This window comes from Vidua chalybeata, chromosome 13 (genome assembly GCF_026979565.1).
Source record: "Vidua chalybeata isolate OUT-0048 chromosome 13, bVidCha1 merged haplotype, whole genome shotgun sequence".
Lineage (NCBI taxonomy): Eukaryota > Metazoa > Chordata > Aves > Passeriformes > Viduidae > Vidua > Vidua chalybeata.
Window position 1 is genome coordinate 8,012,616 of NC_071542.1, and position 26,490 is coordinate 8,039,105.

The following is a 26,490-nucleotide window of genomic DNA, read 5'->3' on the forward strand; positions in this document are numbered from 1 at the left end:
GGCTTTTAGAGTTCTGTCTTGATTGTGAAAATGTGGTTGAATTTAGCTCAAGTTTGGTTAAAATGGTCTTGTCCTGCCTGACCTGAAATTTGTCCAATTTGTTTAGAGCCCTTGTCAATGTACAAAATATATTGTCTTTTGCAGAAGCCTTGGAGCTTTCCCTGGAATTCTGAGCTTGGGGGGTCCCAGCCCTATAGCACTGAACCCCCAAGATCCTGCAGCTGAGCTGGGTTTTACAGGTCAGCCTTGACACTGTGCTGCTATTTTACAACAGATTCATGCTTGGCTCAAGTGCACAAAGAATGGTTTAGTTACAAAAGATTTTGAAAGCAATCCATATAATAATCTGAATGTATGCAAGAATGTTATCCTGTAGCTGAATTTAGAGGAAAAAACTCACTTTTACAACATGAGCTAATGTTTAGTATTATTATTATTATTAGTGCACAAATGAAGTGACAATTAAGTCCAGAGTAAATAAAATCAATCTGAGATCTGGACCTCAGGTGATCTGCTTGGTAATGGTGCACTGATGGTGCACGATTCTCTTGTGGCTGTGTTTTATGTGCTCTTTGCAGAGGTACCAGTGAGCACCTAGTGTGTTAAATACTGGTCACTCAGGCTTTGGAATGCAGTCCTCCTCACTAAACTGCCTCCAGGTTTTGCAAAATCCTTTAGGTCTGTATCCATGTCCTTTTTAGAGACTCCAGCAGTGACCTGCTCCATGGAATGGTTCTTGGCAGTGCCAGCTCTTGTGTATGACTGAAAAAGAAAACTGATCCAGATGAATGTGCTTACAACAGGCACTGCAGAATCAGCTGAATCCTTTCTGGGTAATATTAAATGTGAGTTTCAGATAGGTGGAAGTAAATTTCATTACTAGTTTATAAATAATTCTATGTATCATTATTAAAAGTTTTCTCATCAAAAATACTGATAATTTATTTGCAAAAGAAAATGCTGCTCAGTATGTTTTACATTTGTGGGTTTGGAACAAAACAGGACAAGTGCTTAGCAGGCTCTGCTTATTTTCTGGAAATGTTTATACAAAGGGATAGTCATAGATTATATCCCCCTTACTATCCTATTGATACCAATGTTAAAATTTGTAATGATCAGGGTTTCCACAGGATTTAATCTCCAAACAAACACACCGAAGTTGTGTGGCAGATCTGGGATAACAGTGGAAGAGAAACCTCTCCCTCCTCCTCTGCCAGGCAGAAGGGCAGGTATTTAATAAGCTGTGTCACTGATAAAGCTAATCTGGTACCTGTATGTCTGTATCTTTATTTATTAGACAACATTTTTCATTTTCATAGTGTGGTTACAGATTTGTGTTCACAACACTGAGTGAGCATTAAATTTACAAATTTCATCAGCATAGAATCATCACAGCTGGAAAAGACCTTCAGCCAGGACAAATCATTACATGGAGAAAAATAAAATAAAAAAAATCCAGTTACTGAAAAAGTTACTGCCAGATTATGCTCCTCATTGTCATTTACTTATTCCAACACTTGTCTGTTTTGAAGAGTCTTGAGAGTCTGTAGTGGTGCTTTGAAAAGAAAAATCATCAGAGTAAGATTACAGAAGTTAATTTCATTATTCCTGTTGTGTGATAATTTGCTTTTAGAGCATATGTCTATAACAGTGTAGTCTCATGATTTGAAAAAGGCAGTTCAACTATCTAGTGTGGTAAAACCACCACAGGAAAAACTATGAATCCCTGAGTCACCATTTTAAAAATTAGGAATGGTTTTATTATTATTATCTTATGCAAATTTCTTTGTTGCCAAGATCTGTAGGGATGTGTGAGCACAAAGGCTGGGAAACAAAACTGGTTCAAGCAATCACCCTTCTTTAGAAACAGTGCAGATCATAGTGTTGGATAATTTGGTTATTCCTACTGAATGTGATCCTGCACAACACGAATACAGGAAGTATCAAGGAGTGTAAGACACTTTTACAGAGCCATTATCACAGAATCAGGGAATCACTGAAGTTGGAAGAGACCTCCAAGATCATGAAGTCCTTAGGCTTTCTGTTTGTGTGTAGAGTTAACTCCCCCTTCTCACACCAATCAGATGAATTTTTGCTCTTCTGTTTCTTAGAATAACTGCAGCTTAGTCATGGTGAGTGAAAAACTATTTTAACCTGTGGGTAAAAGTAAGCCTGACTGTTGTCTGATTCTTGTAGTCATGACAGGAAAACCAAGCATCCAATTCTGTCTACAGTCATAGTTATTATACAATATATACTTTCTTTACATATACAATATTCTTTTTCCATTACTTTGAACTTGTAATTTTATCCAACTGTCTGTTGATTATTGATTGGCAATGTGAAAAAAATAGGCCAAATATCAATCTAATTATATTCCAGAGAAGGCTTCTGATCTGCAGACAGGCTCATTTTAACTAAAAGTTAATGATACAGTTATAGCTGTGGGGCTGGAGATCATAATAGATGAGGATTTAGCTCTTTTAAATGAGGCATTAAAGGATAATGAAAAAATTTGAGTCACTTTTCCTTAAGTTTAATTCCCAGTGGCTACATTTCTAACAATACTGGTGTGCAAATATAGGCATGGTAATGTGTGCACAGAAATGAACACAGACCTCAGGCTGAAATCATGATGAAAATCAGAAAATTTAATTTTCTGCGATTCAGGATTTATAAAAGATCACTACTTATGGCTACAACTTCTCTTTTTTTTTCTTCCTGAAGCTACAATGAAGGTCTGTGTTAAAGAAAAGCAAAATAAGAAGTAACATTTTTCTGATGGAATCCATATTGCTTATTTTTTTGCCTACATATAAGAGTATTATACCTATTTTCTTATTTGTAATATATGAGTTACTAACAGAGATCTCGGTTTTAATATGGAAACAACTTAGGAAATAATTCCTCAGAAATAATCTTGGGGCAAGCTGCAAAACTCATGGTTCATGCTTTTTATACTGTGAGTAACATATCGTACTTTAGAAGTAAAAGCAATTCATTTCCAGCTTTACTGGCTAATTAAAATTTACTGGATGATTCTTATGAGCAGGGTAATTAATTCTATCAGTAAATTGTATTCTTTCCCAAAGACATGAAGTTGCAGGCAGGTCATTTTTTACAAATGCTTGTTACATTCAGAAGAAATCCATTAAAGATTACTATTATGCAAAAATTTGCAGTTTTCGGAATGAAGAAAACATTCAGCTTGGAATATGATGTGTGCAATGCTCCTAGAAATAACCCTGGTGCTCAGTGTGCACCCAGAGCTCAGGGATTGTTCTTCCTGTGCAGTCAGACACCCCTAAAGGAACTGCCCTCAGGTCAGCTCCAACAACAGCATTAGAGAAGGGGTAACACCAATAACATCACATGGGTAAATTTGTGTCAATAAACTCTAAAATACCACAGGGAGTAGAGAATGTAATCTGCAATCAATAATTTAGAACATTTGAAATATAATAGGATGCGTTTTTGTGTCCCTTACAGATCACTTACTCTGAGAAGTTTGTGTGGCTATAAACTTCTTTATCAAGGCGTCAGTAGTCTGTGTGTAAAGGCTGAGAGCGTATTTGAGGGACTGCAGGTCTGGACTCTTCTCTAGGAAATTCTTTTTTAGCCCACTTCCTCCAGCATGGAAGTATTGCTAAAATGAAAAACAAATGTGGTTGTTCACAGAGGAAAAATAAATGCTTCAGTTACAGACATACAACTTTAAGTAAAATTCTTAAATGAATGTTTGGAAGTAGCAACAGGCATGTCTAGATTTATTATAGCATTTGAGATAACTGTCATAATCTCTAGTACAAAGTTTCTTTCCAGGGGTAAAAAAAATAGGGGAAGAAAACAATATACAAAATTTGGTTTTGGTCTTCATGATCTGAAGTATTAATTTGCCAAAACTGGAAAATATTTGAAGCATTCTTTTAGGTTGCAGAGAGTGGAGCAAGTTTAGAAAAGGGAAAAAATTTCAGAGACAACACACCAGAGTGTGAAGTTTTTGAGTAGCAGTGTGAGAAGAGGACTTCTGGTTCTACTGGCACAGCTAGATTTGGAAAAACAAATATGCTTATGACTTTGATGCCATGCTGACTATGTGAACAATATATATAAAAACTGTATATATAAATGTATTATGTTTTCAATCCCAAAACTGAATTCAGAAAAATTAGGGGACAGATTTTTCCCTTTTTTCTCTCACAATGGAGATTTTTTCCTAAAGTTTTGTACAGGACAGTGTTTGATGAATTAATACATGTTAGCCACAATGTGCTACATTCCTTCATTTTGTTCAAACACCTTGCAAAGCATTTTGCAACCTCCATTACAGTTCTAAGTCTCAAGATCAATAAAACTCCCATTAATGGCTAATTAGTAAAAATAAAAAATGTTTTCCAGGAACACAATGACTGCTTGATGAGATGCAATATTGGTCCACTCTGTACAGGAAGTCTTGGGGACTGTAAGCAGAATTTACTCTCCCTGCCTTTTTGCAGTGTTGCCAAAGGAATAAATGCAGTATCTACATTCCAGTTCACATAGACACGTCTCCTCTAAATGCTGTATCCCTTCTCTGGACAGCTCAGACCTACAGTCCATATATGCCCTTTGCATTTAGTGCACACATTTCACCTTCCAGTTCTCAAGATTCTGCAGGACATGAAACATAAATATTCCATAACAGTTATTATTTACAGTTCTGTATTGCTGTCTACTAACTGTTAAAGGGAAAAAATATCTGTAGGAGCTAAACAGGGGATTTGATGTCATCAGGCTGCAACTTTTTATATTGTTTTAATACTATGGGGACAGTTAGTGTCAGTTTAAAAAGGTCTGAATAAATATATCTTCTCATCATTACATACTTATATAAAATGTGTACCTTTTCAAGCAAATTATTTCATGTTCCAAAAAAATCTCTCATCTTAATTGCTCAAGAGTTTAGTAATGATTTCACTAAGACTGATAATCAATTTATAAGCAAGTGTTAAAATCTGTTAATATTTCCTGCTATTGTGACAGTTACTGTAATTTTTTGAAGCTGTCTCTCCCAGTAAAATGTTATCTGCAGCAGCAGCTACACATGGCTGAAAGCTCCATGAAAGCTAATAGTCATATAAACAAACAAAGACACCTGACCCTTGTTTTCCCGAGTTTTTAACTATTTTTTTTTGTTTTTCCTGTAAATGGTAAATTTTGCAAGCAAACCAACAATGCGAACCTATCATTACTGTATGGAACTGAATATAGAAAGATAATGAATAAACAGGGTTTTACAGATTCAGCTGGATCTGTTATTATCCTGTTCATTAGAGATGGAAAACTTAAAATAATTCCCGTGCTCCTCTGCTCCTCTCTGTAGGTTTGTAGGTGGCACAAGAGATTTCAAAGTCACACTGATAAATGAAAGGGGCAGATGTCAAGAGCTGGAGCCACTGCTGGAGCCTCAGCCCAAAGCTGCCCAGTGCCACACAAGCCCCTTTGGGTGCTGGTTTCTCTTTGCAGAGGGTGTCTGGGTGTACAGTGGGAACTGGCACAGTGTTAGCAATTGTCTCTGGGCTGACATAATGAAGTAGCAGAGAACTCAGTCTGAGATAACTGAGGCCAGAAAGCCACTTCTCCTAACTGTAAATTGCAAATTAAGCTGAAAAATAGGAAATAGTTATATGTTTTTTTTTATATAATACAAAGATTGATGATATGCAATATATATATTCAAGATTATATTTGTCAAAGGATTAATAATGCTGTCCACTATTAAATTATGATTGTTTCTTAGTGAATTAAATGAAAGAAAAAACAAAAAAGACTGTAAGTGGAGATATTCCTCCCTGCAAAACCCTTCCTTACCATAAGCAGCTACCCAATTTCTGAGCACTCACCACATGCCATTTTTACCATTCTCCTATTCTTATCTCGGCAGCCATGATTTTTGCTTGTAAATAAACTGTATTTACTGAACATTACCAAGAAGATTCTATATTTTGATCATTAAACTTATGATCTACATTCCTAAATAAACATAGTCTTTTTTCCTTGAGTTAACTGATAAAATTTGCCTTTTTTCACTTTCTACCAGTAAGCCAAATTTCTGCATGATCAAGGTTATTTGTTAAGTATTTTGGAAATGATTTTGCCGTATCAGCTTGTAAGTACAGCAGGCAGTTATAATGCACAGTCATTGCCTGACAATTTGAAAAGTGTTTCTCAGGAAGCATTCTTTAGCTCAGTTAATGAATGTTATGAATTAAACTGTTATAATTTAGCACACGGATACAAGGATGCTGAATTAACAAAGGGATTTTCCCTATTTAATCTTTTCCCTCCAAATCTAGACATTTTTAGTAGAATGGTCAACACCTATCTCTTCATCTGTAAGAGTTTATGCTCTGGAAATTTAGGCAAGGTTAGAGTTTACATTTTCCCCAGTTGTTAAGTGTTTAGAAAATTGTTAGATTCACATACTTTACTTCATGCAGCTTACTTTGGGAGTATACATCAATTTTTTCCAGTTTTCAATTTGTTCAATTTGTTTCCACAACATTATTCCCAATTATTTTTATTTCTGAAAGAAATGCCAATTCCACTACAAGTACAAAAAATGGCTATTGGGAGCCCTCTCTGTTACTTTTTGCTTGCCTTGGAGACTGTTTTATTGCAAAACACTTGATTATAAGTATTTCCTCTTACTTATATCTGCAATTTTATACTTCAGTAGCTGCCTCCTTACCTTCCTGATGTGTCTCTTCCCAGCAGACAGAAAAATATGCTGTTATTCTAGAAACTGATTGCTTTTAAGTTATTTACACCAACTAATGATCCAGGCCAATGTGAAAAAGACTGATAAGGAAATTAAATAATATGTTAATTAATAATCTAATAAATATTCCTAATGACTTCTTTTGACTTCAGACACCAACTCCATGAAGACTGTATGAAAGTCTCCAGTCTTTTATCTAAAAGCCAATCAGTCATTGCTGGGCATTCCAGCAGGGAGCAGAAAAAGAGATAAAGCTGTACCTTTATAGTAACGAGTGCCACGTCCATTACTGCACACTGCCTCAGGGTCAGGCTTTTGGCTTCCTCTCGGATCACGTGGTCCTGCAAAGCAACAGAAGACTGCAGTTGGTTTTGAAAGAGAGACAATATTGTGAATATCTGTTCTTTGCAAAACAAACAAACATCCACCAAATGCCCCCCAAGGACTATGATTAACAGGGATTAATTCAGAATCCTTTCATAACAAATTATAACCTAGAGCAACTGTGTTGCTTCTTGAAAACACAGACTGCAGAGAACCAGACTCACTGCTTAATACTGAGCATTACTTCTTTTCTTAGGATGTATTATTTCTCTGTTTTAGGGGATGGGGGAAAGGTTAAAACTTAACTTAAAATAATTATAAGTAATTAATTTTAATAATAAACCTGACAGTTCAAGAGATGTTTGTTAATGCCCTATATTTAAAAAAAAGAGGGGTTTCCATTGGAACATGTTAGACATAGAGTGACTACACTCCTGTTAAATCTTTGTCTAAAAAAGCAGTCAGTGATTAACTCAGGTAATATTTTAACTCCTCTAGCAAACTGAACAGTCATTCATACTGGCCCCAAATACCACATTTCTGTACAAATCTGGAATCCTAATTGCAGAATTTACTGGCAACCAACTGACACCAGTATCAAGCATCTCTGCTGTCCATCAAGTGGACTCCAGCAAGAGGTGCTGAAGACTTTTACTATGTTTCAGTGCACATAAATAGTCCACAGAAAGAAAATTGCTGGTATTCTCAATTTAAGGGCTTTAAGGGCTTTTCCAGAAGTAAAGGGGTGTTGGTTTTTTTTTTTTTTTGAGATGTGTAATATGGGAACAATTGCTTCTTGAACCATTTAGTGATCACTTACCACATAAGCATAGAGTCTTCTATTCATAACTTGGTTTTGATGAAACTGTACAATAATTATTCACCTCTGAGTAGTTACTGCCATATTCAATCTTATTATACCACATAAGAACAAGAATGAAGCATGAGGTTTGGCCTCACAGTCATTAATATTTCCTCCTTTTTTTTGTTAGTGCAAGCCAGTCACAGCTTCATCTGGCTCCATTACCTTGAGTTTTGACAGTTGTCCAAGATCTTTGGCTGCACTGAATATCATCTGGGGCCCCTGTAATCACATTGAAAATTAAGGAAACAGACTCACGACAGCATGCTTGCTTTTTATGTCAACACAATCTTATTTTCTACTAGGACATTGGCCAAAGTCATCGTTTTGCAAAGCTAAATAAAAGTTTCAGTTGCACAGGAGACACATTTTCGTTCAGTTTATAAGGCCAAGTGCTTGAATGCCTGCAGCAAGACTGCCTCCAGTATTCTACAGCTGATACAAATATTGCACTTTCTGCTGAGAGTGGTTTTGTGTTCTTTCTGCTGTCTCATTTTGTGTTTATTACTGAAAGCTAAGGCTGTGATTGTTCTCAGTGTGTGTCAGCGAGATGTTTGTCCATAACTGCAGCTCTCAGGTGCTGTGCTAACATCAATAATCATACTGGGAAGTGAGCAGCCCTGAGGAACCTGCAAAAGCCTGTGTAGGGGGAATCCTCAGCTGAGTAAAGCACAGCACAACGGTGTACTGTGAGCCAGAGCCTTTTTTTAATGAAAGGATATTGAAATGTTACCAAGTTCAAGCAATATTTTACAATAGCAAAATCCTGGCATGACACCAAAGGCCAATGCCTACACATTTGTCTCACACAAACAGAATCCTACTGTAGTTCCATGCTCACATCCTTTACCACAATTACTCCAAGCAATGTAACTACCAGTGCAGTTACATGGCAGTTTAGCAAGATGTAGTTCTGATTATGTGGATTTCAGAAAAAAAGGTTCATCCAACTTACACTGGACTAATTTTTCATTAGACTTTCTGTTCCAAAGAGTTTTATTTTCCAGAAATAATTTTGCTTCCTATATGCTTAAATTGAAGAAAATGTAATATAGAACTACAGTTTAAATCTTCATTATTTTTTAGTAGTGAGAATGGTAAAATAAATAAATAAATAAATAAATAAATAAAATAAACCCTGTTTCTGAATGCCTGTGCCTCTCAACCTCAAACAGAAAGAAATATTCAGGGCTAAAAAATCTCTTACAGTATCCTACTTTTCAGTGATTTTCTTTAATTATGTGTTCAATAGTAAACAAAAGTATCAAAATAAAAGGAATAGTTCACAGTGCCTATCAGAAACACTCTATATAGAGGGTACCACTAAGGAAACTCCCCTCTGAACTGACTGTCCTATGAATAATTGATCCTGCATAAAGCTGATAAATGCTCCTAACACGTGATGGAAAATGCAGTTACCCAATTGAAATGCTACCTGTGTATTTGCAGATAAAATCCGCACCAAAAAGTTTGAAAAGCAAATTAAAAATCTCAGAAATGTAAATTCAAAACTTATTGGAAGAGAGGTTGTTTCTAATTATGCATAATTAACAAGGTCATGGCAGTAAATATGAACAAATTCAGTGACTGGAGTCCTGGCCATGATCAGCTCTACTCTAGAATTTTTAATATTTCACATAATTTCATTTTTATCTCTGCACCATTTATACATTTTCTATTAGAGCTTTTCCTGCCTGTCCAGCAATATTCTTTTATGCATCTTCAATATAGTATAGCAAGATTTAATGATATGCCTTTAAGTTATGGACCCTGACCAACAGCTTTTTAACAGCTGAAGTGGTACCATAGGATGTGTAACAGCAAAGTTGCCAAAGGCACGCTGTGGCAACATCAGGATTAGTTTGTCCTAAAATGGTCAGTTTATTTCGAACAAGATTGAAAACAAGAAGAATTAACAGTTATGTTATCCCAATCCCTCAAACAAAACCAAACCAAAACCAAACAAACAAACAAAAAGGCAAAAAGCAATTATGAGAAGGCCTCCAAGCCAGGCTCTCTGATTTCACTGTTGCCCTCAGCTCAGGCAGCCGGGTTCACATCAGGCCATGCCCCACATGGGGCTCCTGTGCAGCACCACTTTGTGTAAGTACAGCTCCTTCCCTCCTCTCGGCAGGCTGGAAACACAGCTCTGCCCAAAGAGGAGCTCCTGTCAAGGCTGCTATTAAAATCCCCCAAATCTTTAGTGCTATATTTGGCTGAAGCTTCCTGATGTTAATTAAGTGCTGTCTCAAGATGAGGAATGGCACAGCAGGCAGGGCTGGAGGATAGGATGGGCATACCTGGCTTTCTCAAACCTACAAAAATGGAAGTGATTGAATTTCTGATGTGACTAGGAAGGGCATGGAGCACTCGTCATGTTACTGTGCACAGTGAAGCTGAGAGAGAAATTGGATTTAAATTAAACCCCTTGTATGAGAGCACATGACTGCATTCTTGCACATGACTGCATTCATAAAAAGTGCTCTGATTTGGGGCAGGCAGTAAATGATGGAGTGAGTCTTCCTCACCAGCTAAGAGCAAGCTGGCTGCACAACTCTGAGACACCAGAGAGCAACACTGCCTGCAGTGCAGGTGTTACTCCTTGTGGTCAGGGTACAGAACAGGATAGTGTCAGACCCCTTGGCAACACCTGCTCAGGCACATTATTACAATCCTTTACATCAACTGAGAATTGCTCTGGAACACTTACGGTTTGGTCTGTCAGTGGCGGAAGCACAATTTGTTTTTCTATTTTGTTTAAGACTAACTTCCAGAGCTCTTTCAGAACCCGTTTCAAAACTGTCTTCTCACAGATTTTTGCAGAGACACTCAAACTGGAATAAAACAAAACCACAAACCAGTCACCAAAATCAGCATTAAGGCTTCAGAGGTGCTCAATCATGCTCAGATTAATAGCCATTAAGGTTTATCATTTCTCTAGTAATAAAAAAATTCTCAGTAGCTAAATTATTTTGCAATATTACAAGTAAATAATTTTGGTAAAAAGACTTGTAGATTTCAAACTCATATAAATTTCCACTATCTAATGTAATGCTTAGTATATCACTGATGCATATTTATTGAAAATGCAAAATCATAATGAGTTATAAAGTTTGATGGATGATACAATTTAGCACTCCCACACCCCTAAATTAAAGTTTTAGTATGTAATTTGTTTATGTCTTAAAAATGAAGAGCAACTGTCTCTTTTGTTTTGTATTTCTACTGAGATGTAGAACTGGTTGCTGACAGCTAATGCAAATTTGCAGCTACTGTTTGGAAGCATTTATTTCTATATACTGACATGTCTGAGCAATCTTGCTATCTATTACTTAGAGTAAAATTAAATTTTTAGGGCACCTTTTCCATCCTCACTTTGAAGATTTCTGGCTGGGGAAAACCCACATAAGGAACCAAAGGGGTGTGTAACTTGTGACTGGAGACCTGTTACAGGTACAGGATCAGTACCAGGTTGCTTGTCCTCACAGCCACTTCCAACAAAAGGCCACTGGTGTTTGACAAGCACCAATGACACCAATGTGCTTACAGATGTGCCTGTGCTGCACATGGCCTTTCAGAATGTGTCACTGCTGAATTATGATAGCATAAGTTATGCTTACTTACAGAAGCCAGAATGGGTTTGCAGGATCCTCTCAAAACTTAGCATTTTACCAAATGAAAAAAAAATCAAGCTGCTGTTTAGATGATGACCTGGTTTTTAGTGACACAGAAGTGCATATCAATAAGCAGTGGGTACAAGCCTAGAACAAATGCCAGACAATTTCAGTATAGGAATGACTTTTGTCCTTTTGTTCAGCACAATCTTCATAACACAGCCTGTGGAGAGAGACCGTGCACTGGCTCGTTTTCAATGACTCAAAACACGACAAGACATGGGAAGACAAGCCTGTAGCTTATGTAAAAATTGTTCAGTGTAAGTAAACAGGTTAGGCATGGGATTCTGCACAAAGTGAATACTAGAAATATTAAAAATACCACAGAGTGCTTCCAGGTATCAGCAATGCTTCAGAGTAAAATGAAATGTGCCTGACTGCAGCATCCAGTTCCCAGTCTGCCACACAATCCAGTGTGCCACACTTACGTTTTGTCCAGGGAATCCATGAGAGGCCGAAGCACAATCTCAGCATCAATGGCTGCACTGTTCTTATTGGCTGCTGCATTCCCATTTCCTCTCATTTGATTCAGTTCATTGCTCATTTGTCTTACACAATCTTCGATAACAAACTGGAAACTATAGAATAAAAAAAAAAAAAAAGAATGAAAGAATTCTGGGAGAGAAAACAATAAGGATGATTTTGCATCAGGTTCTTCAATAAGACTTAAATATTTCCTGCAATGATGCAATGCTCAAAATTGAAGATATTGTGGTGTTACAGTCTGAAAATAAGTTCTACTAAGGATCATAGCTCATATAAATAATTAATGCTGTGTTTTGATCTCTTCCCTGCCTTGCTTCCATTCTGCCACAATTTTCATAGCCTTGTAGGTGTGCCAAATATTTATTTTCTAAAGCAACAGATGTATCAGAATCTATAGGTTAGATGTGATTGACTACCTGTTAGGAACAACTTCTCAAGATTTTATTTTTGATGTGAAAGGATGATACAAGCAGGTGATGATAAATAATTTTTCTCTTGATGGTTAATAGCAACCAAGCTTTGATATTCTTTTTGAGGTAAAATCAAAAACTCCTGATTCTGCCCTGTTTGGCTCAATTTGACTTTTTCCAGATTTCCCACAGTCAGTGCTTTCAGAAGGTTTGTTACTTCTTTGCAACTACACAGCATTAAAACACTTGGACTGTTTAAAATATCCTTTTGCAAAAGGATATTTTGAAGCACTCAGACTCTTCCTCCTGGGAGGAATCTTTTTCACTTCAAGGTGACTGTGAACGTATCCTTCCTCCTCAAGTTTGTATCTGCTCAGCTTTTCTGAAAACTGTTCTTTTTCCTAACTGATCTGGTTGTGTGTCTGACAGTCTTAAAGTGCTATTGATGTGATAATCTTTGGACAACATATTGACACAAAGCAGAACAGCAGTTAATCAGTCACCAGCTCAGAGGCAGGAAGAGTGTACTGTTCACACACAGTAATTTGGTTTATGGGTTGATTTGTGATGGATCAAAATTGTTTAGGATTAGTTTATGAACAGAAATGCAAAACAGTGACCAAAAATCTATGGGGTCTGTTAAGCTGAAAAGATAAATGGCAAAGATTAACTTGAGGAAAGCAAAAGAGAATTTACTGTGAGAGAAAAGAAACAATCGGTTGTTCCAGTGACATGGCTAATTGTAAAAAGAGAACACAAAATTCCATGTGAAATCACTGGAAAAATCAGAAACTTTTCCAGATGCACTTGGAATTACACTTACCTACACACTTTAAAGCCCTAGATAAAATCAACATGAGGCAGCTGTGAAACTGCTCATGGAAGTTCTTGGGACCAGACCCTCCCAACAAAGCCAAAATAATGCATTGCCTTTCTTGACGTTAGACATCTTTCCAACATTGTTAACCTCACAGACCCAAGCAGTAAACTGACCCATGAGGAATGTTCTAGCTATCTGGAGCATATCCTACACTGAGCTATTCTGGGTTTGCTGTTGCAGAAATCTAGTTGGCTCATTCAGAAAGAAGCCCTGGAAAGAAATAATATTCATGCACTGTCAATGATCTGAGAAGCAGAGCCTGGGAGCAAAAGTACAGCAAGACAATACAGCAAACTAAGCACACAGAAAAAAGCAGACTGTCCACCCAGACTGCCCATCGATGGATTAAATAAGCAACTACAGACTTTGCTTAATGAGCACCACTACAGCACTAATCCCTCTTTCTTAGATTTCTTTCTAACTTGAAGCAAAAGTAACTTGCTACTTCTTGTACCGCAAGCACTGCTGGCATGGCTCCATACACATTCAGGACTGCAGTGTGCACTCTGATTGATGAAAGGTTTTGAGAGTAAGGCTCAGTAGACAATTTTTGAAGAGCCACAGGCAAGCAAATGACCCAAGAAGGCCATTCACAACGACCACATGAAGCAGGCAGACATCCCTGGTTGAAGCAGGCCACTTGGAAAAAGCTGTCAGTCTCAGGAAATAACAAAGACATGGTCTGAGAGGAAAGTTTAACATAGCATCAGGCAAAAAACCCCAGTGACTTTGCTTTCTAAAAAGCAGAACAAAAGCCATCAGCCTCACCTCTGTAACACGTTCATGTCCACAGATGACGTTCAGTTGTCTTTACAGCAAGGTTACTGCTATTTGTTTCAGAGTCTAAACACATGCACACACAGAAATGCACACCAGTCCATCAGGACAGAAGCAAGCCATGCCTCAGGACATCAAAATAACCACCCAGACTTCATCAACGAGGGAGATTTTTTTGAGCAGGAATATTCCTCTAAGGTTTGCAGTAAAACGGGTTTGTTACCTTGCAGCATACGTTACACTGAGTTCATCCAATACATTGCTAAGTTTCACCTGAAGTTCTTTTAGAACAACACTAGCTTCAGGATCCAGCTGCAAAGAGATAAATAACAATATATTTTATTTATACACTAGGTTTCTGGGGCTTCCATTACAATCAAGGAATTAGGAATTATGTGCAAAGATACACTGCATTATAGAAAACCAAATGTAGAAACACCTGTTGCGACACAGAATTGCTTTAGTAAGCCTTGAAATACAATTACCATTGAAAAAAATGAGTAACAACTTTGATTACGGCAGGAAATATTTATATTAGAAATCAAAACTGTGCCATTGAAAAATGACTTTCTGTAGGATTCTGGAAACTGTTGGCAGTCACAAAGGAGAACTACCATTATCAGGCCAGTGGTATTCAACAAGGCACACCAAGAGAAGGATGCAGGAAAAGTGCTCGTGTTAATAATAATGCAGATGCTTTCATATTTTTATTATTTTTGTACATTTCATTACTGTTGGTATTTTGTTTTGTGATTTGCATTGAAGTTGTTTCCATATTTCATATGTTTCCATAATGCAGTGTAAAATTAGAACAGCCAGCACTGAAAAAGATGGCTTGAAGACTATCCATGCCAATTCTACTGACAGAGGATGTGGGAAGGGACTCTACCAAATTTCAGTACTGCTGTTTCTAAAAGCCATTAGGGCAAACAAAATTCAAGCACAGAGCAACACATTCTGATGGTCTGACACAGGTTTTCCAAACATAGGAAAAAAAGTTAATGCAGGGGAGAAATATATTTTTACATTTACAGGGATGAGGATACATGCATAGATATTTAATCAAAAAAATACCCTAATGATATTGATAAGCAAACTTGTTTATTTGCTATGGACGCTTTTTCAAATAAAAAAGAATAGGTTTTTTTTATCTCCCTGATCTTTATCACTCAGGAAAAATAGTTGCAGCCCATTCTGTATCCATCCTGGGATATGACAGATGATCATCAGAATCAACAGCTGAATTTGAATTAATAGCTGATGAGCCAGGTCTTTCAGCTGTCTACATCACAGTGTTAAGGAATGATTTCCAATGATAACCCTTAATTTGTGGGCTCTGTTCTGCAGCAAGGTCAGGTACAGACCTTCTGACAATTTCAAAGGACACTGCACATTTAGAATACATAATCAGGGCTGTTTCTATTTGTGTTTTTCTGTCTTTCAACTGCATTAGTAGTGTTTGGTGCTTATTTTTCCTCTGGTGCTTCAGAGCACTGTGGTGCAGCAGGTCAGTTCTTTTAATCTCAGAGACAAGGGGAAGTTGTTGCAGCACACTGGATAATTTACTTGAGACTCCACAGGAATTCTACAGCAAAATAAACTGAAATAGATCCAATGATCTACTGTGTTTTAATCTTAGACCATCCTTTATCTCCTTAGAGGTATGTGTGGGTTAAAATAATATAAAATTCAAGATTTTCACTACAGGTTTTGACAAGAACCTGAAATAGGTGACAAGGGGGAATTGCCACACATCCTTTAGAAGATACTCAGTATCTTGTCATGTAGTCATGTAGTTCTCTTCTAATCTGAGAAGCTCATATGTTACTTAGTTATTCTAAGTACTTACTGTTACGACTTACTGATTTAGTTTTGAATTACTTTGCATTGAGAGAACTTCTGTTGCTTCTGTATATGTTAGTAGTGTCCCTGGCAGATATACTTTGACATTTCATACACTTAAAGTGATTGCTTTCCTTCATAGGAAGAACAGGAATTAAAAAGCTAATTTTACTGCAATGTCTATATTAGTAAACAAATTAAGACTTTGCTATCAAAGGCAAAGATTTTTCCAGGAAATGCATAGCACTAGGGAAATATACTCTCTCCTTTGGAGGGATACATACAAACCCCAAATTAAAGACCTCTAGAATATAAACATTTAACAAACACTGAACACACAAGCATTCACACTGAACATGATACATGTCAAGGAAAACACAAAATACCAGGCAAGCAGAAGACTCAAAATTTCTTAGCAGATCATGCACAAACTAGAGAATCACCTTGCTACTGGGCCTACAGAGGTCAATGTTTTCTATCAGAGGTTGTGGTGATAATCAGAAAAACACAATCTATCTGCTAAATTCACCTGGAATTGAATTTAGTCCAGCCAAAATTGGATTAAATGCTAATGCCAGATTGTGGGTATTACACACATTATAGAAGGGTGCATGCAACTGTTAAACATTTTAGAGGCTTTGTGCTCACAAATTGCAGGAACAAGTTTGTGTGTGCACAGCTGGAGGCATCTGGCAGGACCCCCAGCCCTGTGTGTGCACATGCTCATGCCCGTCGATGAGGTGGCACGGGGAGGAGAGTGACACAAAGAGGTATGCGGGCTGCCCAGGCAGGTGTGCCACACCTGGCCATGCTGGCATCACTGAGAAGATGTCAGCAAGAGTTTTAAATGCTACTTCTCTCTAGGTACTGGAAAATATGGTGATTTGGGTGTCTCACCAGAACTAAAATGTGCACTTTTCATTTTTTTTATTACGTGCCCTCTATGTGCTAATGATTGTCCTCAGGCATCATCCAAACGTGCCAGAGCATGACCTCTTCTTTTTCCTGATATGGCAGAGCTAAGGTGGAAGCATGGAAGTGAGAGGCAATGCTGATCAGCATCTGAGATGATGTCATAGAGGGAGATACAGACATGAAAATTAAGTATTTTTGGTATTGGGGACTTCTCTTTTTCTCTTCAAGTCTCATTTGCTTCATAGAGTTTGGTGAAGAAGGAACGAAAAGTAACAAAATTCCCTGAACATATTTCAGGAAAATAAAAGGAAAAGGCTCTACTTGAGCCTGATTATTTTGGGAAGAAAAAACAACAAACCAATAATAAATCCCAGCTATGAGTGTCATTAGTGTACCATATCCAATTTAAGCAACAAAAGAGAAAAGACAATGCATTTATCCCTTGGACAATTGTATTCTGGATTCCATTTACAGTTCCCAGCATGTGTGGCCTAGCCTTAAAATACTTTGGGGTAGGTTGCTCAGGTTTCAAAATTGGATTTTTTTAAAGGAGCAAGCTTATTTCATTAATAATGTGCAAATCATTTTTTTTTAATCAATTCTTAATATTCTTGGCTTTTCTAGGCTCATATTTCTGCTATTTTACCATGGCCTTAAATAGCAGAATTAATTTTTACCCACAAGAGAATATACTCATAAATTTAGGCACACTACATAAGATCTATTGATTATGCATTATCAAAGAGATAATTAGAAGTTTGACTTTTTCTGAATGCTACACAAAAACTGAGAACACATTTGCTGAACAGCTGAGAAAATAAGAAATAGTTGAACATCATAGTTTCCAAATTCTGCCTGTCTAAAACTGTGAATTCTTTTATACAGATGAGCCTTGGAAAAGAGTTAAAAATCTGATGAGTTTGGCTTCTTGCACTGTGTTAGATTGAGGTATTTCCTGCTGCAATTTAATGTGTGCTAGTATGGACATAATCTTGTTAACTGCAAATTTGGTGGTATTTCTGCAGGAAACTACAGAGATGCAAATTACTTTTGCATGAGTTAAATGGAACCTCTCTAATCTGAATCCCATTTATCTGCAATTTCACAGGTCTAATTACTTATAGTTTCCTAATGGGACCACCTGGTTACTTCTGTTCAGAAAATAGCTTTACATGTTTTCTGTATATCTGGCAAAGATACAGGTATTTATCAGCTCCATCACTTTAGTGGTTCTTTCTGTGTCTGACAGACATCTCCCTTCCTCCACCCACACCCTTGGGACAGTGAGATGGGAGATGTTTGGCTGCCACTGCTCTGAGTGCACTGAAAAGCACTTGGGCCTCTGTACAAGATGTAAAGATGGACACTTCAGAACTATTCTGCTGAACTCTGGTCCTCTGTCACCCCATCAAAGTCTTTAAGGTCACATATAGAACCCTACAGGAATTCCTAAGCTTTTAAATATAAGTTGGAACTGAATTTACCAAAGTGGGGATATGATTCATCTACAGTTAATATAATACTGTCATACATAAACAACCTCCTTTTGCTTTACACCTCTTTTTTTGATCCTAATTACTGTAACTCATTTCTGCCATGTTCTGTCATCTGGTGAAAAGCAACACAAGCATTGGCTTCTCTTCTTTCTCTTTTATCAGCTTCCAGTTTGTCAGACATTAAGAAATATTTAGTGTAAATATATGCATTCCTTTTGGATGAAACAAACAGGAGCTAAACCAAATTTCTACGATGATGATCTGTTCCCATGTTTTTTGACTTGATTTACAAAAAACCAAACAAACAGTGGGTTGGATGCACTTTACTACTTTTTCTTATGGCAGACTGTTCTCATTGATATGATTTGTAAGTACCCTCCCTGCTTTGCTGCAGCAGAGGAAGACAGTTAATAAAGAAGCTCATCCTGTTCAGACTATTTTATTTTAATGGTGGGAGATCTGAGAAATCAGTTTTTTCTCTATTTATAGAGTTCCCTGCCTGCAATGTGCAATAAGCCTACTTGAACAGAGGGACTGCTGCTTGATTGTGGTTATTTTGACTGCACAGTTTGAAAGACATACTGCTCACAGTGTGACACTGAGGAGATTAACAGCATTTAATTTTTCTTAGAATTAGTTTTGCTTCAACTGAAATAGGTCTCATTATTTTGCTGAAAATCATCTGACTTTTATGCCCTCCACAAATGAAATATTAAACTGTTTTTTCCCTTCAAGGAAACTGCTTACAGATTTTACTGCTGGCTTTGTTTCTTGTAAGTACCAGTTCAATAAGCCAAATTGGCCATTAGCAGTTGTGCCTTTGGAATAGTGAGGGGAATAAATATTTGAACTGGAGGACAAACATTTTAGTGGCATCTTGATATGGGTGAAAAAAAATTGAACATGAATGTACTTTTCTTCAAGAAATTGCCCTAAAAGTCTGAATGTATTTTTAAGATCTTTTCTATTAGAATCAGAGATGCACTTAGGACACCTAATGAAGGGAAAAATATATCCAAATTGTCTCCGTGGGTTGCATGTTGCACCATATTTGTAGGAAATTCTGCTTTGATACTGTAACAACCTTAATAATTCATCCTCATTAACATCAAAAGGAACCAAAAAGGATGAGAAGTCATAAAAACTTTTGAAAGAAAATTGCTATGAAAAATTCCCAATTTTTAAAATATTATTATATAAGGCATTAGGAGCAAATGAAAAACTATTTTCTTGCATTAAAGGGGACATTTTAGAGATTCAAGCAAATATTCTGGTTGAAAATAATTTGATAGAAATATATATAAAATGTGACTCAGCTTTCCTCTGCCCTTGTCATTATTCTGATTTATAGACATTTACCTGTTTTCATGAGTCATGACATTTAAAATTAAGTTTGGATCCAAGACCTAATACAGAAGTACTTTGCACAGAACATAAAAGCATGGGGGCAAGATTGCTTGTAATATTCAGAGAGAGAAAAGGGTATAATAGGAACCACAAAAACAGCCACCTCTGGATGATGAATATCTCTTTTCAAAGTTTGGTAGGAAATTTGCAGTGACAAGGCTGCAGACGTTTATTTCCTGTTATCTGGAGCAGGAGGTATTTCTGCTGTGGCAGCTTCAAGGAGCTGTTCCTGGCTCAGCAGACCCTCCACACCCTGGAGTGACTCTGTAGGTGCATCTGGAGGCTTCAGTTCCTTGCATGGCATAGGGGACACATTGCACCTCTGTAGGGTCCCACTGTGGATGTGGAAATATGAAATGCTGCGTTTTCCAGTTTTCTCCATTTAGTGTGGCCACATTAGATCAAAGTTTTAGGAATCTATCAAGCTACAGCCTCAAGAAGAAAAAGGATGATGTATGCATAACTTATTTTTTAAAGCCAGCTACTGAAAATATGGGTAGGATATTCATGTTCTAAACATTGCTTCTCAACAAGTAGACAGGATTTTTTCAATGGCTTGAAGATAAATCAATTCTTCATTTCTACTTAATTTATTCATCATGATTCAGAACAGTGAAAGACTACTGTCTGGAAGGTATTGAAGCACTGTTTATGTCCTTTTACTGTTGGACAGGACTTCAGGTTCTTTTAAAACTTCTGAAATGAAAAAGGGGATAAAGCTGAGGATGTTTTGAACTGTTGAGTAACAGATCGTGGTGAAATGGTATCTTGAATACAAGCAGGCCCTCAGATACTGAAAAGTGCACTTAAAATGTTTATAGATTTTTTTAAACTCTGAAAGGGTATTGCACTATCTGCATAGTAAAACTTTTCAGTTTATTGTCAACTGAATGCCCAAGCATAGCTCTTTTTTATTTTAGATCATAGGGAATTTCACAGATGCATCAATGGAAATAAGTAGAAAATGTGACTGTTTTTAGCCTTAGAAAATATGGTCAGGAATAATAAAAGATGCTTACTATCACAAACCTCATAAGAGAATCTCTCTCCTTCTTTCTTCTGCTCAGTGGATTGCAAGTCAAAGGCATTAGACAAAGACAATGACACATTACAGACAAAACGTACCAATACAAAAAAAAGCAACGTATAGTCCAATACAAACATTAAAATAAAGCTGGCACTACAGATTGCACCACAAAACACCCAGTGCTGATAAAACATTACAGATCATTAGCATGTGTCTGTGAAATAGTTATGTCATTCCCATATTGTCAGGACAGTAAATAGGTCTTGTAGACTTTTTTTTAAGCATTTTAATTTTCTTTACAAGTAGAAGTGAAAACTTTGACTAGGTTGCAAACATGGTGCTAATGATCTCTAAGGAACTTTGAATGAATCAGGAAACAGATATGACTCACCTCCTTTCCTCCCATGGACTCAAACATTTTCTCAAGCTGGACTCTTAGTTGCTGAATGTTGTTCATCAAGATACAGGCCTAAGAGAGAACATCAAATGTGAGATTGTGCACAACCAATTCTTCAGCAGCCCTACATTCATAGAATTAAAGAAACATTAAGGTTGGAAAAGATTTCTAAGACCATCTTCACTCATTCAGCTGTGTTTTTTAGAGGAACTTCTGTCCACTGCTGCCTCTCCTTCCTCTTTAACTGGCTCTTCTCTTTGCCTGCTCTGCCTGTGACTGCCCACTAAGGGCAGTGCTGCCCCACAGGGAACTGGATTCCATCTCCCCATCAGCTGGACAGGTTCCAGATCCCAGAATTCCACATCCTGAGCTATCCCAGGTAATTTCTAGTCATACCTAATACAGTTACATCTGGTGGATTAATACAAGTAGCACATCCTCATCCTGTGGAGAGCAGAGGCAACAATCAAAGTGCTTTGGCAGTGACAACTGGCTGCAGGAAAGGGGTTGCCACGCTGCTTTCTAGACCCAGTCTTTTCAGAAAACTGTGACAACACTGTAACCCAGATAATAGCTGATGCTTAAGTATTTAAATAAATCAAGAGGCAGTTCTGTTAATAACAGACTAATATTTTAGATATATATATTTTTGCATTACTTGAAAAGCTGGTGAAAAAATTAGGCAATAGAACTCTGTAATCATATTATTTTAGTCTAGAAATGTTGCTGTTTAAGCTAATTTTTTAAAGACAGAAAATTGTGCAAAAGAGCCACTGTGCAATAGACAGCAATTTCTGTATTCATATAAGGCTAAAAGTAAAACATCAATAAAAATAAGGAGCTAATTACAAAAATCATGGAAGAAAATCTATTACTAGAATCTTGTGTACATAGATGACTTAATATACTGGTTTGTTATGGTGCAGATGAAGCAATCAGACAATACTTACTACAAGAACTGTGGCTGGCCAAGGCCAGTGTGTTCTAGTGTGTGACTGGATTAATTTAGACACTGAGGAAATGCATTTCAATAAAACATGTATACTTTTCTACAGAAAACAAGGTGGTGATGGTATGATTACAGTGATTGATACTCATTTGTACCTGTCTAGTCAATAGCATGTTCCAATGTAGACCTGAAGCATGATGGGCTCAATAACATGATTTAGCTTTAATTATTAATACATTATTGTCATAGGAATTTGGTGTCAGAGTCTTTCTCAACTGAAGAAGAAAAAGAAATTTGGTCTAACATCTTACTACTTAGATTATTCCTTCCCAGTGAAGCATGCTGCTCATCCTCCTACAGAATGCAGCTGGCTTTGTATAGCTGAAGTGTCACCTCTCTGCTCATCTCTTGAAAAATCTACAACCCCCACTTCTATTTGTCTATCCACCTTCTCTTAATTTATAATCACTAAGATTATATCCTCCTTTCCTGTACTATCTCCTGACTTCTAAGAAATTAATTATTTCAGAAATTATCTGCAATATCACAAATCAATAATTATGAGAATTATGATTTGTGATGGGGGTATAAGTAGCTGAATATAACATCTTGTTCCTTTTGTTCCAAACAAATACAAATGCCTTTGGCAATACCCTGAAGCTTTGAGAGAAACACTTCACACGAAAGCCATTTCAAAGTTTCCTTTGAGGCTGGCTCAGGTGGCTCTTTCAGAGTTTAAGCCTACCTTGGCTCAATGAAAACTTTACTATTGTTGTCAGGTAAAGAACATTACTTAAAAACATTCTCATTGTATTTCATTATCTCCTTCCCTTCAGAATAGTCTGTGCAGCAGTTTATGGGAATTGGACAGATGCAACAACAGGTAAAAGTGGGTGGCAAGTACAACACCAGAACCCACATTTGTTTGTAAATGCTGACAGGAGGTGAAGATAAGAGGCTGTTTTTACATTAGATAAATACCTTTATGTAAAGCATCTTTGATATGCTTTTATTTGAACAGTTTGTATGCACATTTTGTAGCGTTTAGTAAGATTACTAAAAGTATTGACTTGAAAAATAATGCCAAATTCTAATTTGAATAATAAAAAGTATTCATTTTAATCTCTTCTATCAACTTTAATGCAGATGAACATTTATTGCAGCTGAAATTACCAGATCAAATGGACTTTTATTAAGATAGAAGTATGTAAGGCAAATTCTGCTAAAAAAAAATTATGTCCCTCAAAGGCATTTGATACAATACTTTATACCTGGTCTAGGGAAGGTGTCTCTGCTCACAGCAGAGGGGTGGAAGGAGATGATCTTTAAGGTCCCTTCCAACCCAAGCCACTCTTTAATTCATAATGAGATTAATTTCATCTAAAGCCTTAATAAAGACAGGTATATGAGAGTGACTTCAGAAATTATTCACTCCAACAATTAAAATCTCCCATTGGATAGGCCAAAAGACTACACTAACAGTTAGGCTTGATGATTCAATGCTTTATTAGAACTCATTTCTTCAAGAAAGCAGTGAGTTTTATTTAATATTAACATTAAATTAATAGGAACTCCCAATATTTGATATTTAGCTGCAATAGATTCTAAATTCTATTACTGTGTGTATGTTGGTGACCTGTAGACCATGGCACTGCCCCTAACTATATAGAGCACTGGCAGATGTCATGCCCAGGATGTGACACAAGGACAAGGAGATCTGTGATGGGCTCAGGGCTGTACCATTGAAGGTGAACAGTCTGAGGATGAGGCTGCAGTTATTGATCCAACTGCAGATTGGTACAGCTGAACAAAACACTACTAAATACAACAGGCATGGTGCTGTAAGCTGCCTGCCATGGGAGAACTAGCTTTGATTGAATATCAATGATATTGAAAAGCCAGTTCCCAAGAATGCTTTTCCTTGGTCTTGTTAAAGTATTGAAAGTGTTTCCATTTGCTCAATGACATCTTTAGTGTCCATATCTCATTTATTTCTGAGTCCACGGCAATCTGGTTCTTCACTAGGGACTCCCTTGTAGGCAGTGAGGCAACAAAACAGCACAGTTTGACCTCCCCTCTGCAGGGGTGAAGCACAGAGAGCAGCAGAAACCTCTGCACACATTCCCTGCACAGGGAGCTTAGAAACTCTCCAATGCACAAACTGACACAGAGAGGCAAGGCAATGCCAAGTGAAAACCCTAAACAAAGACCTTTTCTTCTCTTTGAGAAATAAGATAAAGATACATTCACCATGTTCACCATAATATTAGGCTGTTATCCATGGCACGTTTGTAGCCATCTTGTAATTATTTTATGACTTTAATACTGAAATTATTAACAAGGATTCTTAACTAATTTCACTTACTGCAGCTTTTACACATTGCTGTAAGCAGCTATGAAAACATGCTGACCTCCCTCCATTCATGTTTTTTTTCATATAGAGAAGTGATTACATTTTCAATAAGTACAGTAAGTCACTTACAGGTAATTTCTGAGGCAGAAAAAAGCCACCATTTCTTACTTACAACATTTTCTTTATCACAGTAGGAGCTGAAGTAACTTGAAATAATTGCAGCATACTGAACAAGTACTTTGTTGATAGTCTAGAAGAGGAGAAGACTCTTTTAAATGGTGAATTTCAAAATGTAAACCAAAAATAATAAAAGGTTTGTATAAATGATAGGTTTTACAGGTGCTTGCACACATACTGTATTGTATTTTTTAGAAATAATATAAACAATCCTGTGAGCACATTTTCAAATCCCTGCACAGCAGATGGTGGGTAGTTCTAATTGTAAAGCAGTCTTCAATAGCAGAGATAGTTTAATTTTAGCAGTAGTGTTTTTGAGAAGCACTGAGAACTCTACTCCTTGCAATGTACTACATAATTAATGGAACAGTAGCAAGCTCAAAAAATCCTCCAGGGTGACAATGCGTAGATTAGAAATATAATGGAAATATAAGACAAAAGGAGCACTGTTCAAAGCCTGGCAATATGAGTTACCTTACAATAATCATGTAAATAAGAACCCTGCAAATGGAAATTGTTGCAATGAAAGAACAGAATTAAAAGTAAATGTGAACTTTTCTAAAGCCAGTAGGACTATAATGGAAATTCAGAGCTTGTGAGGAAATATAACTATCCAAATAGAAAGCTAGCAGGGTTGAGTTTATCAAGCAGCAGGTGAATAACTACCACCTCAAGACTTCAAACAAAAATACTTTATTGCCACACCTTGAAATTTCCTTCATTTGCACTGCCTAATTAGCTAATTGCATTTCACTGAATGGCTCCATTAATGGAACTGCAATCGGTTCTTAGCAAGGTAAGGATTGATGCATACATATGTGTATAAAATACATAAATGTGAAATCTCAGAGAGGATAGAACTTCTCAAACTGGTAAACCATTTTTGACAAAGTAGACAATACCCAGCCTTAAGCCACAGACAGCATGTCTTTCTTAAGATCCCAATCAGATAGAAAACACTGATTCTGAATAGCATTGGAATCACTTAGCTTTTAAGTACATAGCAACACAGTGTCATTCTCTCTGAAGCTTAGTTGAGATGAATTCACTTTAATTTACCTTTGCAAATCTTCTCATTAAATGAGATAGTGCTTCTGGATTAGGACACTCCAATTTCCTAATAATCTCAAAGCTTTGATTGAGCTGTGTGAAGACATCAACCACAGAACAAGAGAAGAGGGCATGATCTGATGTTTGCTGAAACTAGAGAGAAACAGTCAAATGTTAATATTTGTTCAGAGATCAAAATTGTATCCATTGATTCTTATACTTGAACTTCCTCCTAGAGTCATAAAAAGTAATAAAGGAAAAAAGAAGTCTTCCTGGTAATACTAAGGAATGTGGCTTTTCACTTTTCTGGTACTTTTGAATCTTTTAAAAATAAAACCAGAATTTTCTTTCATGACGTCATTATCACATAATAGGTTAATGAAATGATACCATAAAATGAATTCTGTGGGATTTAGGCAGAGGGAATTAGAGGGAATTAGAACAGGCATTTCTCTATAAGGTATCTTCCAAAAGCTGTTATCTCTTGAAATCTAAGAAGGATGTTGTGGGACCAAATGTACTTCTGGTTTTGTAATAATATATGTCTTGATACTTTATTTATTCTCTTCTTTAAAAAGTAAAGGCTCACCCCATCTTTTTTATCTCTTTCTAGTGCTCCATGAAGAAATTCCATTGAGACATCCTCATTTTCATCCAGCCACTGTATGACAAATGGTTCAAACCACCTGAAAATTTTGTAAAGT

General features: G+C 36.8%; 1 protein-coding gene across 2 annotated transcripts in view; it reads right to left on the minus strand.

Annotated features, from left to right (window-relative positions):
- Positions 1 to 26,490, minus strand: part of UNC13C (unc-13 homolog C) — a 130,958-nt gene that overhangs the window by 10,812 nt on the left and 93,656 nt on the right. For both annotated transcript variants that reach the window (XM_053955034.1, XM_053955033.1), the window contains 10 exons: positions 26,376 to 26,472; positions 25,796 to 25,939; positions 24,732 to 24,809; positions 21,252 to 21,329; positions 14,397 to 14,485; positions 12,049 to 12,198; positions 10,657 to 10,780; positions 8,112 to 8,168; positions 7,021 to 7,101; positions 3,499 to 3,646 (listed from right to left, as the gene is read on the minus strand). In XM_053955034.1, the coding sequence (XP_053811009.1) occupies positions 3,499 to 3,646; positions 7,021 to 7,101; positions 8,112 to 8,168; positions 10,657 to 10,780; positions 12,049 to 12,198; positions 14,397 to 14,485; positions 21,252 to 21,329; positions 24,732 to 24,809; positions 25,796 to 25,939; positions 26,376 to 26,472 (1,046 nt within the window). The remainder of the gene's footprint in view (positions 1 to 3,498; positions 3,647 to 7,020; positions 7,102 to 8,111; positions 8,169 to 10,656; positions 10,781 to 12,048; positions 12,199 to 14,396; positions 14,486 to 21,251; positions 21,330 to 24,731; positions 24,810 to 25,795; positions 25,940 to 26,375; positions 26,473 to 26,490) is intronic.